This window comes from Vigna umbellata, chromosome 11 (genome assembly GCF_029865625.1).
Source record: "Vigna umbellata cultivar VRB3 chromosome 11, Vumbellata_1.0, whole genome shotgun sequence".
Lineage (NCBI taxonomy): Eukaryota > Viridiplantae > Streptophyta > Magnoliopsida > Fabales > Fabaceae > Vigna > Vigna umbellata.
In genome coordinates, this window is record NC_142175.1 from 32,045,259 (window position 1) to 32,058,035 (window position 12,777).

Sequence of the window (12,777 nt, forward strand, 5' to 3'; positions counted from 1 at the left end):
TAAAAGAGAACACCATAAGAAAAAATTTTATATAAAAAAAATCACAAAAACTTAATGTTTCACAATCAAAATCATGATTGTTCATCATTCAACGGTAAGAGTTAGACCAAATTAATAACTAGTCCTTTGTCTAGAAGGAAAATTCTCAATATTTTAAGACTGAAAAAAATATATATAAACCCAAAACTTAAAATATATATAATTTATTTTTGTTCATATTAAAAGTAATATTAAATTAGAAGGCTAAACGAACTCGATCTCTTTGGAGTTTGACTTTATTGGACTGCTTGTTAATTTTCTATACGTGTTTGTTAAAATTATTTTAACTTTTCAACTAATAAAATAAAAAATAAATCTAATACATATAGTAAATGCGTGGTTTAAATTTAATAATAAAATTGGAAAACAAAACTAAACCACATTGGCTAAAAGAATTATTATTTGGTGATTGATTTTTTCCACTTCCGATTTAAAACATTTATCAATTTAAAACCACTATATATTATTTTGAACACGTCTACGTATAAAACAATTACGTACGTCTGTTTGAATTTGTTTATTAAAAAATCATTTCACAATATTCTCACGTTTTGAAAAGTATATATTTCTCAAAAACAGCCTTATATATATATATATATATATATATATATATATATATATTGCTTGCTTTTACATTGAATTTCAGCCATTCAATTATTGAACTGTCTTTTGAACAATGCAAAAAGCCAAAATTGTTGCGGTAATTGTTGAAAAAGGAAGTTCACACATGAAAAAATAGTTTGATTTATTTAATTTATCCAACAACCTCTCATGTATGTTTATATATATATATATATATATATATATATATATATATATATATATATATATATATATATATATATATATATATATATATATATATATTACATGTATGTATGTGTACGTATGTATGATAAAGTTTTTGATAAAGTGATAAACACAATCAACAACCAGCCAATTGTTGGAAGATTTACCCGAGTGGCAACTTTGACGTGAATATAAATATTAATAAAATAATTTTTTTTTATGAATAATTTAAAAATAAAAATTAGAAAAAGAACAGAAAAGTGTTTTCTACTATTGTGTATAAGCTATACATAAGTTAATTTTAGTTTATAAAAAGATAATTTTAGTGTTTCCCTTTCATTAGTCTCTAAGAAAATTCGTTCGAACAAAATTATAACCTCAATGAAAATTTAAAAAGGATATTGATGAGTAAACCTATCAGCCATCAAAATAAACAACCGTTTGTTAAAAGATTAAGAAATCCTTACTAATAAAGTACGCAAAAAAAAAGTTATAAGTGAACTTAATAATGTGTTAAATAGGTTGATAATCATTAAATTTATCGTGAAATTTTATTTATATCTTTTTAGATGTTAAACGGTGTTTTATATCATATTTAAGTTCTAAAATGTGAGAAATATAAATAGTTTAGAAGTTAATATGAAATATAGTTTAATCTGTAAAATATTACTTAATTGATTATAAAAATTATTAATTTTTAAAGTTTAGTTAAAATTTATCATACAATTTATATATATAATTTATATTGTATGGTCGTATGATTAGTCGATCAAGAGAATGGGACGACCAAAAGGTCGCAACTTCTAATGAATATTAAACACAATTACTAATTAAGTTTATAGGTAAGTTTTACTTATTAGGCATTGGTCCTGATTACAATATGGGAGTAATCTTATCTTCTAGTCTTGATCTACTCGGTTCCTTCGAAATTAGATGGAATGATAAGTTCATATAGAAACTTATGAAACAAATTTGAGGTAAAGAGGTAAGTGATTACATTTATCGTGAATTTAAGACTTGTGACGACCAATCAATTAAAATGTTGACTTGAGTTCAAGTGTCTTTGACAGGTCCACACGATTTGAAATTTAGACATTAAGAACATAAAAGAATTTGACTAAAAATATTTAAAACATAGTTAAATGATTAAAAACAAATTGTGAATGAATGTTTGATTGTGATATCTGAAAACTTACACCTGAAACACAATTAGTTTAACACACCAATTTATGATATATTGAATCAAATTTGAATTTTTTAAACTTATTAACGAACAAACTTAGATTGGATTGAAACCGAACCAAAAAATTTGTTTTCACGGCAATAGTTTTTTTTTTTACATTGTGGGCTTCAATTTTTTTTTTCTTGTAAAATTCAGTCACATTGAATGGCCTTAGGTCAACAACCACCTAATAATTGGGACTCAATTATCACTTTCTCATAATAAATCACATTTTTCTCTTACCCTTTTTTAGAAATATATTATATGGTTTTATACTTGAATTTCCTAAGCTGGCTTTGGCCAAGGTAGATGATGATAATATGATGTTGACTCCCACGTGCACAAGACAGGCCCACACAATCATGTTTTTTTTTTCTCTGTTTATTACTACTTCTGGAAACTACTATTCACCCTTGTTATTTACCTACCGTTATCACTATTTCATTTGAAAATATTTGTTTTTTAATGTTATTTATCTTATTGTCGATAAATATAAAATTTTATACTTTATATAAAATAATATTATAATTAATAAAATATTAATATCTTTTTATTATTTTCATTAAAATTACGTTGGATAACGAAAATAGTCTTATCAATATACAATACAAACATTCCTTTAGTAATTGTAAGCGACAACGTAAAACTCATGAAAAATATGACAGTTTTATTATCGAATTCAACTAAAATAATAAAAAATATTTATTTTATATTAATTACAATATACTTTTATATTAATTATAAAACTTTATATATTTTAATATTAAAGATGATCAAATAAGGTGACAAAATACCATTCACACTATCTATCAATAAAAAAATTAAATAATAAAACTCAATTCAATTTTTTAAAAAAAAATTAAATACTCAGTACACAAAATTACTTAATTAAAAATATCAAAACTTTTAATAAACTTAAAATTTAATTAAATCCTAAATAATCCTTGATACAGTCAAAGTCATAGACTTCAAAGACTTCAAGTGAGATTAGTACAATCAAGACTTTGACTGCACACACTAAATAATAATTTTCTAAAAGATAACTTATATCTTAGTAAAACCTTATAATCTATGAGTTCATATTGATCTAATTTATGTGTTGTGATATTTATTAACCTTACTATAATTAAATTATGTGAATAAGAATATAAAGTTAAAATAGAGGTGTATTTTATCATGTATAAATTTGAAAATTAAATAATGTTAATATTAATATAATTAAACAATGTAAGGTTTTAAAAAATTACTAAGATATATTAATTCATAAGTATATTTGTCAATATCTATCAATTTGAGTGAGTCTACAAATCAATCTCAAGTGAGTTTTAAAATAATCTCTTTAATGCATTTAACAAATAAGTTGAAAAAGTTTCAGGCCTAAAATCACTAATGGAAAAATAACTTTCTATCACGACCTATTATGACGGATAAAAATTATCCATTATAATAGGTTGACCGGTGGCAGAATTGTAATAAAAGTAAGACATGGTGACAAACTTGTAAATAAGTTTAAAATAACGTAGTTTTGTATATCAATTATAATATGAAACGCACATGTAAATAAGTTTAAAATAACGTAGTTTTGTATATCAATTATAATATGAAACGCGGTGACAAACCTGTAAATAAGTTCAAAACCTATTATTAGGTAGATATAGACATTTGTTGGAAATTTCTTGATGTATTAGAACGGAGTTTTAAAAATCAGTTATAATATCTCTCTGTCTCTCTAATTTTTCACATTTCTCTTTCGCTATCTCTAATTTCACGTTCCTCTCGTTATCGTTCCTCTCTTCTTCTTTAAACCGCGCACTCCTCCAAGAACACTCCTCCCTCACCATCATCGAACCACATCTTGCGTTCGCTCTTCACCGAACTACGTCTTCTTCGCTGCCTTGAGCGTCGCCTCAAACATCATCTTCCTATAGGTTTTCCTTATCTCCTGCCTTTTGACTGATTGTTTTGTCTTTTTCTTTATTTTTCACCGATTGAGATTGGTTTCTATCTATTCACACCGATTAAATCTTCGTTCCAACCTTTTCCATCGATTAAATCCCTTCCTACCTCGAGCCCTAGAATCTCCTCCGAACAAACCTTCGAATCTAGGGTTTGCTTTTGATTTCACCGTCTTCCGCTGTGTCTTTGTTCGCCGACTCGATTTTACACCGGATCAATCTCTCACATAAATTTGAATAAGATCAATGTCAAAGTAAATTTATTCCCTTAATAATGCTAAAATATTTTTTAAAAGAATTACAAAAAAATAAAAATTATTGGCATCAGGTTTAAAGTTTTATTTTCAAAATACAATATATTTATTTTCTATCTTTTAAAAATTTATTGTTTTGTATCTACACAAAAATTACTTCTGGTTAAGAAATTAATGTTTTTTCAAACGAAACTATATTTTTGACTTGTATTTATAGGTTTTTTTCATAGATTTTTGATAAGGTTTAGCCTAATCACAACTAAATTATATTGGATCTGATTATTAATATGCTTAGCTTGTCTTAATGATTAGTTGAGTACGATGGATACCAAACAATTTCATCTTAATTTCAACATCGGTTCTAACAAGTTTGGTGAATATAAGTACCTGTCAATACAATACAAATATTATACTTTAAGTTACATATTATAAAAATACCTTATACAAAGTGTCCCAAAAATACATTCATTCTCTTCCTCTTTCTATGTTCTTCCTCTTTTCTTCTCCCGCAAATGTTATTGTAAGGTGGGGTTAGTAATTTGAGGGTGCAGGAAGCATATTAAAAAAGGACAAATATGTTCTTTCATTGCAAAATGTCACCAATAGTGGTATTGATGTTATTATACTTTCAATCTCCACTGCATTATGTTATTATGTGAGAAGAAGAGAAAATATAAAGAACTCTTTCTAAAGAAAACTTGTTTTAGAAAATTTGATTTGAAAATTATCATTTATGTTTTAAAAAAATTGTTCAAAAAACTCATTCAAAAAAATATCATATAAGTCTTGAAAAACTTGTTCCAAAATTCTGTATTCAGAAAGCTAATTCCAAAATGTGTTTTAGAAACTTTGTCCAAAAGTCCTACCATGTAAATCCTGCTTCAAAAATCATATTCTAAAAATTTTAAAAACTTGTCCAGAAACTGACTTTTGCAACAAAATTATGGAAATGCACGAAGAAAAAGTCTTCAATATACTGTTCCCGACTCGATTGAAAAGTCCAATCTAGGGCTTGATTGGACCAACAGGTTTTGATTGGGCTCGTATTCCCGGCCCAATTCTACTGCAAAAAAAAATATTTATTCTATCTTTTAAATAAAGATTATGATAAATAACAATGTGAAAAAGTACAAGAGCATAGGAATTAAAAAATTTAAAGAAAGTTATGAGAAAATGAACAGATATTTGAAGCTGTTTAAAACAGTGAATAAAAGAAAGAGAATAGATGTGAAAGGCAATTAGGTTATTCATTTATTTGGTTGAAAATAAATTACAAAAAAAAAAAACAATTCCAAACTACATAATTGTATTTGCTTTCTTTATCATTATAAAACTATTAAAGTATAATATTAATTCTAACTGTGAAAAATCAGGGAGAATGAGAAAATTTGAGGCTCAAAAAATTGTAATGAAAATGGAAAGATAATAATAAAATTAATTGAAGTATTGTTCACATGTTTTTTTTTCACCAGAGAAATGTAATTTCTAAGAATAACAAAAAATAATGTAATCTTGCTACAAAAGTCACGTGCATAACAATAATATTATTCTCCGAATATAACCTATGTTTTATTTTGAAATAAATTATCACTCATGAAGAGAAAAATTATCATGATAAAAATGCATATTTCAGTAAGAAAAATAATACAGATAAAAAAGCATAATAATATTATATTTGAAAATTTTCATTTTGATTAACCTAAATGAAAATTATACAAAAGGAGTGTACCTTTTCTGTAAGAAACTTCAGTAAAATATTAATTGATAATTAATTTTCGTTAATAATTGATCAGTGTGATAACTTTCTGTAAGCATATATTTTTTTTTTCATATATAAAAAAATTGAAAACTAATATTACTTGACTGGCAATGTGAACACATTTTTGTACAAATATATTTTATGAGAGGAAAATACAAAACAAAAAAAAAAGTTAAACGAGTTTTTACATTATTTTGTACAGAAGTTAATTTGTAAAACGTGTCTAAAATGATAAATATTTAGCATCATGAGGGTGTGCCACGTAACCTAAGTAAAATCGAAAGTAGACAAACTAATCACGTGTTAGTAAAAAAGGAGAAAAGTTTAAAAAGAAAAATCAAACATCATAATCTTTATTGTTGAAAGAAAGTTGAAGAGACATAAAACATTAAAAAATGCAAAAATAGAAAGACACGATTTTTAACAGATTTTTTTCTTGAGATTGGGGAAACATAATGTGTGGTAACCATGCAGTCTCTTACCCGAAAGTAAGTGCGTGCAAAGGAAAATAAGAAACAGAGACTCGGTCACTGCCTCTGTCTCCAATCATCCACATTCATTATGCCATGTTACTCTCCCTCTTATACTCTTTGCCTCCTCTTCCTCATCAATTCAACAACATGGTAGGGTCACTAACAATGCTCTTGCATGCTGCTTCTTCTTCTTCGTACTCATTCCGGAACACTACTTTCTCTTCCAACAATATTCGGTACATTCTTTCACATTACAATAGCCTCTCTCTGTACCCTTTAACTACCCCATGTTGTTACCTTCCAAGTTTAATCTCCTCTCACTTCTTTTACTTTTATTGCACAAGCCCTCGTGGTTTCATGGTGGCCTTGTTTTGCAGCTCAATCTATCCGTCTATCTATCTGTTTCAGATATTCCTTTTTCTCTGTTTAAAAATATATATTTCTCTCTTCTGTGCTTGCAAGATCTTTCCTTTGATTTTCTTATTGTTTACGTCTTAGCTGACCTTCATTAGGGTTCTTGTGCTTTTGTAAGTGTTTGTCGTTTGGTTTTCAGCTAAAAAGTTTAGTTTTTGTCAACTGGGTACATGTGGATTTGTGTTTTTTTTCTTTCTAATTTTTGCTCTGTTTTGGGATGTTTTCCTCGTCCTTGTCGATAATGTGGGATGGGATAAAGAAAACTGTTGCTTTGGAGCTGGTTAATTTATTTTTTTGCTTTTTGTTTTGATTTAGTATGAATTGCTTGTGGATGGATTGATTTGTTCTGACATGGTTGGAATTGTTTCTGCTGGTTAAATTCGCCGACAGAACTTGTTTCTGTTGTGTGGATTTGAGTTTCTGATACTTCTGAAGTGGTTTATGCAACTGAGAAACACGTACTTTTTTGTATGAGAGGATTGAAAAGTATGTTTTGTGAAATTGGCAGAGATGTAAAATTGTTGCATGTGGATAGTGTGTAGAAGCATGAATAGGATGAGAGGGGGAATTGAAGAGAGCAAGGAGATTAGTCCAATGTTTCCAAGATTGCATGTTAAGGATGCTGAGAAAGGAGGACCAAAAGCACCCCCAAGGAATAAGATGGCACTCTATGAACAATTCAGCATCCCTTCTCAAAGTTTTGCACCAGCATCAGCATCCTTGTTTCCACTCCCGCTCAGAAACTACACAGCTCATACATCTTCAAGCCACGTGAGTCAAGTCAAGTTCTTCAAATTCTTGCCTTTGATAATTTCCTGTACCATCACAGATAATTGGAACCGAACTCTGTTTTTCTCTTTTGATTGATGTGTTAAGCTTGAATAAAGGTATTAAGTTGCGTGGATTCATGAGAGTGCTAGACATTTTTCACCAAACTTGGAAGTTTCAAACACAGTTTAAGTAATAGTGATAAACAGATTACAGAAGTATTCTTCAATGATACAGAAGTATTCTTTTCTTTTAGCAACTTCTTTCTCTTATTTTCAAATACCTATCTGTTTCTGCCCCCTTAAATTTTGTCTTGGATCTTTGAATTATGAATATCACTCTTTTTTCTTATGGAAGCAAGGGAAGTTGCAGTATCATCTTTTTGATTCTCAAGTAGTTATGCTTTCTGTCTAGCATGGAGTACAATTGGTTTTTGGGTTAGGAAATAATATACAACATTTTGAATTAAGAAGCTTACAAATTTTGTTGAGTTTAACTTGTATCTAAGTACGCTCAAATAACTAAATACAAAATTTTGCTCCATGATTTTAGCTGTTGCTAATGGTGACTGAATATTAGAATCTGAAATTAAGTAATCCACCAACAACTAAAATCAAGATTCTTATGAATTTAATAATTCACTTATTAAAAATCAAAATCATAGTTATTTTGACATCATCCTAGGAACATTTCCAACACTCTTTATCTTGGAGGTTGTAAACTCTTCTCGGCTTTCCGGTTGTTTGGCAGTGGAAGTACTTCATAATCCTCTTCAACAACTTCCCTAAGATCCAAAATCTCTAGACAAGCCTCCTTTTTTATAGCCTAAAGATCGTAGTTTGTTCCATCAAATACTAGAGGCGTTGTGAGAAATTTGATTCAATATTGTTGGAAATCCTACATTAACTAGAGATAAGTCCAATTTAGAGTATATAAGTGGGTGTAAACCTCACTTAGCTTGTTTTGTGGGGTTGAGTTAGGCTTAAAATCCACTTTTTAGCATGGCATCAGAACCCGATTATACTAATAAGTTTTTCTGTTCATCCTTTGCAACCTTTTTTAATTGTTTTGTTTTTGCTGTGCTGCAGATCGGTAGTAATCAAAGCATCCAGTTCAACTCCAATGCACCTTCTATTCTGGCTGAGAAGAGTCAAGCTTTCAATTTTAGAAGGAGTAACTTAACCAAATACACGGTGAGTCGTGAGTGAGAGAAACGAAGAAGCCTACAAGTTACCAAATTTAAACTTCTTATGCTCATTGTCATTTACTAGTAAACACAATTCATTTCAGCAAGACAATTTCATCAATAGTAAGAATTCTCTGAAAGCACTTGATGGTGAAGATGTTTTTATAACTGCTGGTTCTGCACATGGAAAAAGCTCATGCTGTAGCATCATCCAAAATAATAAAGATGAAGACGGTTGTAATTTGAGCTGTTCTCTTAAAAATCTGAATTCATTTAGAAAGAAGGTGAATTCACCTGGTGTGGTAGACCTGAAGTCAGCACAATATGGGAAGATCCAGATGGAGGAGCTTACAAAAGTGAGTCAAAATGGTCAGAAGCCAGAGGAAGTGCTCTCGTTAGATGGTTTCGGTGACATGACAGATGCATCATTAATCTCATTGGTGCAAGGTAGGGATTCTAAATCAATGAATAAAGAACATAGATCTTTGAAGGATGAAATTAGAAATATTTCAGTAGATAGCTTGAAAACGTTGCAAGGTAGCAGTGTCCATACACATGAAGAACATGCAGCTTTTGGGGACAAATTCAACTCAAGGGACCATCACATTGAGAAGCCAGCTGCCAGCGATGTGCACAGATGTTCTGGAGAGTTAGAGATTGGTAGAAGGTTCTTCCTTGACAAGGGAGCTGGGAACGAAGATGAGGAGACATCGGTTATGCACATTTCCCCTGACAATGTTGTAGGAGCTATAGGTGAACAACAATTTTGGAAAGCCAGAAGAACTATCGTCAAGTAAGTTTACCTGTCTAGTAACATGTGTTTATGATTTGGCCTTGCTCTCTTTCTGTTAAACTATTTCTGAACTTTGCTGATTTTGTTATTGTTTGCTGAAAATCTTTATAAGTCTCTGACAAACTTACAGCCTTGCAATGCTCAAATTTCAATGCAGATTGAATATAGTGATCTAGTTCTTGATGTGTTCATTTTTCATCCATTTTTCTTTTAAACATGATTGTGTTCCATCCTTTGAACTGATACTGACATTGCTATTTTCAGCCAACAGAAAATCTTTGTCATGCAAGTGTTTGAATTGCATAGACTGATAAAGGTAATTGCCAAACTAGACACTCTTAACTTCGTCTTCACTCATCATAACGTGAGAAGTAACTACACATTTCTTGGAACAGGTGCAAAGATTAATTGCAGGCTCACCCCACATATTGCTTGCAGATAACCTTTTACTTAACAAGCCACCACCAAAAACATCCACAACCAAGAAATTTCAATCTGATTTTGTTGGTGAAAAACCATCCTCAGTTGCTAAACTTGACAGTAAATCCGTGAAGGCCCCTACTGCTGAGCATGCTACAAACAGTGCAGTTGAGAAGATTCCCATTCCTTGTGTCAACAACATAACCAAAGGCCATGCTAATCAGCTGCCAAACTACGGCCATCATTTAGCAAACCTTCCAATAGCCTCCTCGGATACAAATTCCAAACAGTCCCCAAGCTATGTCTACCCTCCACCAGGAAACCAGTGGCTAGTTCCTGTCATGTCACCATCCGAAGGCCTAGTATACAAACCAGTCATAGGGTCATGCCCTCCAAATGCAGGCTTCATGGCACCCATATACGGCACTTGTGGCTCGGTTAGCTTCAATCCTTTAAGCAAAGACGCTTCTTCAGAAGCAGCTCTTGCTCCAAGTTCTCACCAAAAGTTTGGAATCCTTTCTGGTTCATCTTTGCCCCAGTTCTTACCACCACCATTCATCCACAATCCATCTTCTATGTCAGCTTCAGCTGTTGAGCAAATGGGGCAATCCAATGGTCCTGAAAACCACAACTCATGTGGAGAAGTCAATTCTGCCATACTATACCAAAGCTCATCTAACATATCCAGCCCCACAAGCCAAGTGATGTCAAGAAACATTTCAATTCACCAATCACCAAAAGATAAAGAACCACATAGAAGCACAGCTAGCAGTCCTTCCAAGAGGACGAATGCTGGGGAAGTGCTTCCTTTGTTTCCTTTGGCTCCGACATTTTGGCAATCAGAAGATAGGCACACTCAGGTTGAACTGCAGCCAAGAGTAATCAAAGCCATGCCTCATAATCCAAAATCAGCTAGTGAATCCGCTGCAAGGATATTCAGATCAATACAAGAAGAAAGGAAACATTTGTAACTAGTAACATAGTCTGTCTCGTGACATGACATGTCTGTTTATTCATGATATTTCTAGTTTGACACTCTAACACTGTATGTACCTATAACCATTTTTGTCTGATAATAATATTGCATGGGTGGAAGCTCAAGCAGAAGCAGCATTGTAAATTCATGAAAACAGAGAAAAAAAAAATTTGTACCAATCACTTGAAGAAATGCAGAGATTAGCAGCTCTTTCGGCCTTGTACAAACAAGTTATTCAAATTATTCACAATATCTTAACTGTATATGTTTTCTTTTTGAAATTTGATTCTCACTATCCCATATCTTTCAAACATTCATTCAGGAAATGTAAAGAGAAATGTTAGTTCTTAAACTTAGACCCATAAAACATCTAGATCTAACAAATATAGAATAAATATAATAAAATTATAATACGTAAAATTGTTAAATAGTTTGAGTTAAAAACTAGCAAAATTTTCCAAAATTTAAAATGCTTATTAGTATCTTATTGAATTTATATATGAACTATCAATATATATATATATATATATATATATATATATATATATATATATATATATATATATATATATATATATATATATATTAAAGTTGATTCAAATTTATGCGTCCGATTTCTAAATGTTTATATGTTTAGCTTTATCTTTATTTTGAGATTATCAGTTTAAATAATTTGTTTACTTTAAATTTATCATTTTTGTATATAAAATAAACAAGTAAAGCACCTTTTTGTCTTTTAATATTTCTTAAATTAAATTAAATTTACCAATAAAGGAAGATGATTGTCAAATTAAGAATATTTCATATTGAAAAATAAATAAATATGTTTACCGTCACCAAACTTTGATTTTAGTTCTTGTTAAAAAGTTATTTAATTTTCATTTCTGAAAAAGTTATTTTTTATATGTTTAATCAAATTTTAAATCTATGATAAATTTGAGAGTTCTTTTGCTTGCTAATTTTTGTTTTTTTATTGAGCACTATAAAATTTATAATTCTCGATTGACTTTCAACTATTTAATTTTTTTTTCAATAAATTGGGTGAAAAAATTGTTATCTTACACTATTATCTTCTTAGTTGTTTTTGTATTATATTACTTGTGTTAATATTAAATAAGGTAGTTTTGTATTGAGTTAATTTTAAATAACGTAGTTTTGTAGTTAGCATAGTGATTTTTAGGGTTGGATGATGATAAATAATAAAAAAAGAAAAAATAATAATTAGGTTTAAATTGTGAAGGATAAAATATGAAGAATTTTTTTATAAGGATCAAATCGAATTATAATATTTATAGGAGCAAAAAAATTATTTATTTTTAAAAATTCATCAATTGTTTGCAAAAAAAAGTGAAACATAGTATAATTTCATTGTTCAAGAACTCTTGAGACTCTTAGGCATATTTCAAGAAAGAGCATATTTGAAGCATTAATTAACAAAGAAGCAAAGGAATAACTTGGTGGCCATTTTTACCAAGAATCTTTAGTAAAACGTTGGCATCATCACCATCAAAACTTTGAAGGAAAGAAAGAGAATAATGGGGTGAATGTATTCTTAATGGACTGGAAAAGTTTGGTGGTCCACCAATTATTCTACCATGCCTCACTTTGATTGGGAAATATTTTTTCAGAAAGAAACAAAAATCAACAACAATAAAAGGAAAACCCTACACTCACCCTACAACAATTTTACTTTCTCTAGAAACTGCCCCATCCCAAAGAACTTGGACTC

General features: G+C 29.7%; 1 protein-coding gene across 4 annotated transcripts; it reads left to right on the forward strand.

Moving 5' to 3' along the window:
* Positions 1–6,512: 6,512 nt before the first annotated feature.
* On the forward strand, positions 6,513–11,173 carry LOC124842619 (EARLY FLOWERING protein). 4 transcript variants are annotated; one of them, XM_088102287.1, is made up of 7 exons: positions 6,513–6,727; positions 7,441–7,676; positions 8,762–8,866; positions 8,964–9,306; positions 9,376–9,652; positions 9,917–9,968; positions 10,048–11,173. In XM_088102287.1, exons 1-7 carry the CDS (start codon positions 6,667–6,669, stop codon positions 11,041–11,043), a joined length of 2,070 nt encoding a protein of 689 aa, XP_087958413.1. In that variant the 5' UTR covers positions 6,513–6,666; the 3' UTR covers positions 11,044–11,173. The 4 variants fall into 4 exon arrangements, with proteins under 4 accessions (XP_087958413.1, XP_087958412.1, XP_087958414.1 ...); XM_088102288.1 differs by having other exon boundaries at positions 6,514–6,727; positions 9,397–9,652; XM_088102286.1 differs by having other exon boundaries at positions 8,964–9,652.
* The last annotated feature ends 1,604 nt before the right edge of the window (positions 11,174–12,777 follow it).

Coding starts and splice junctions, on each gene's coding strand:
- LOC124842619 (XM_088102286.1), top strand. CDS start 6,667: ATGCTGCTTCTTCTTCTTCGTACTCATTCCGGAACACTACTTTCTCTT. Junction 7,677..8,761: donor CTCATACATCTTCAAGCCAC/GTGAGTCAAGTC, acceptor GCTGTGCTGCAG/ATCGGTAGTAATCAAAGCAT. Junction 9,969..10,047: donor AATTGCATAGACTGATAAAG/GTAATTGCCAAA, acceptor TTCTTGGAACAG/GTGCAAAGATTAATTGCAGG.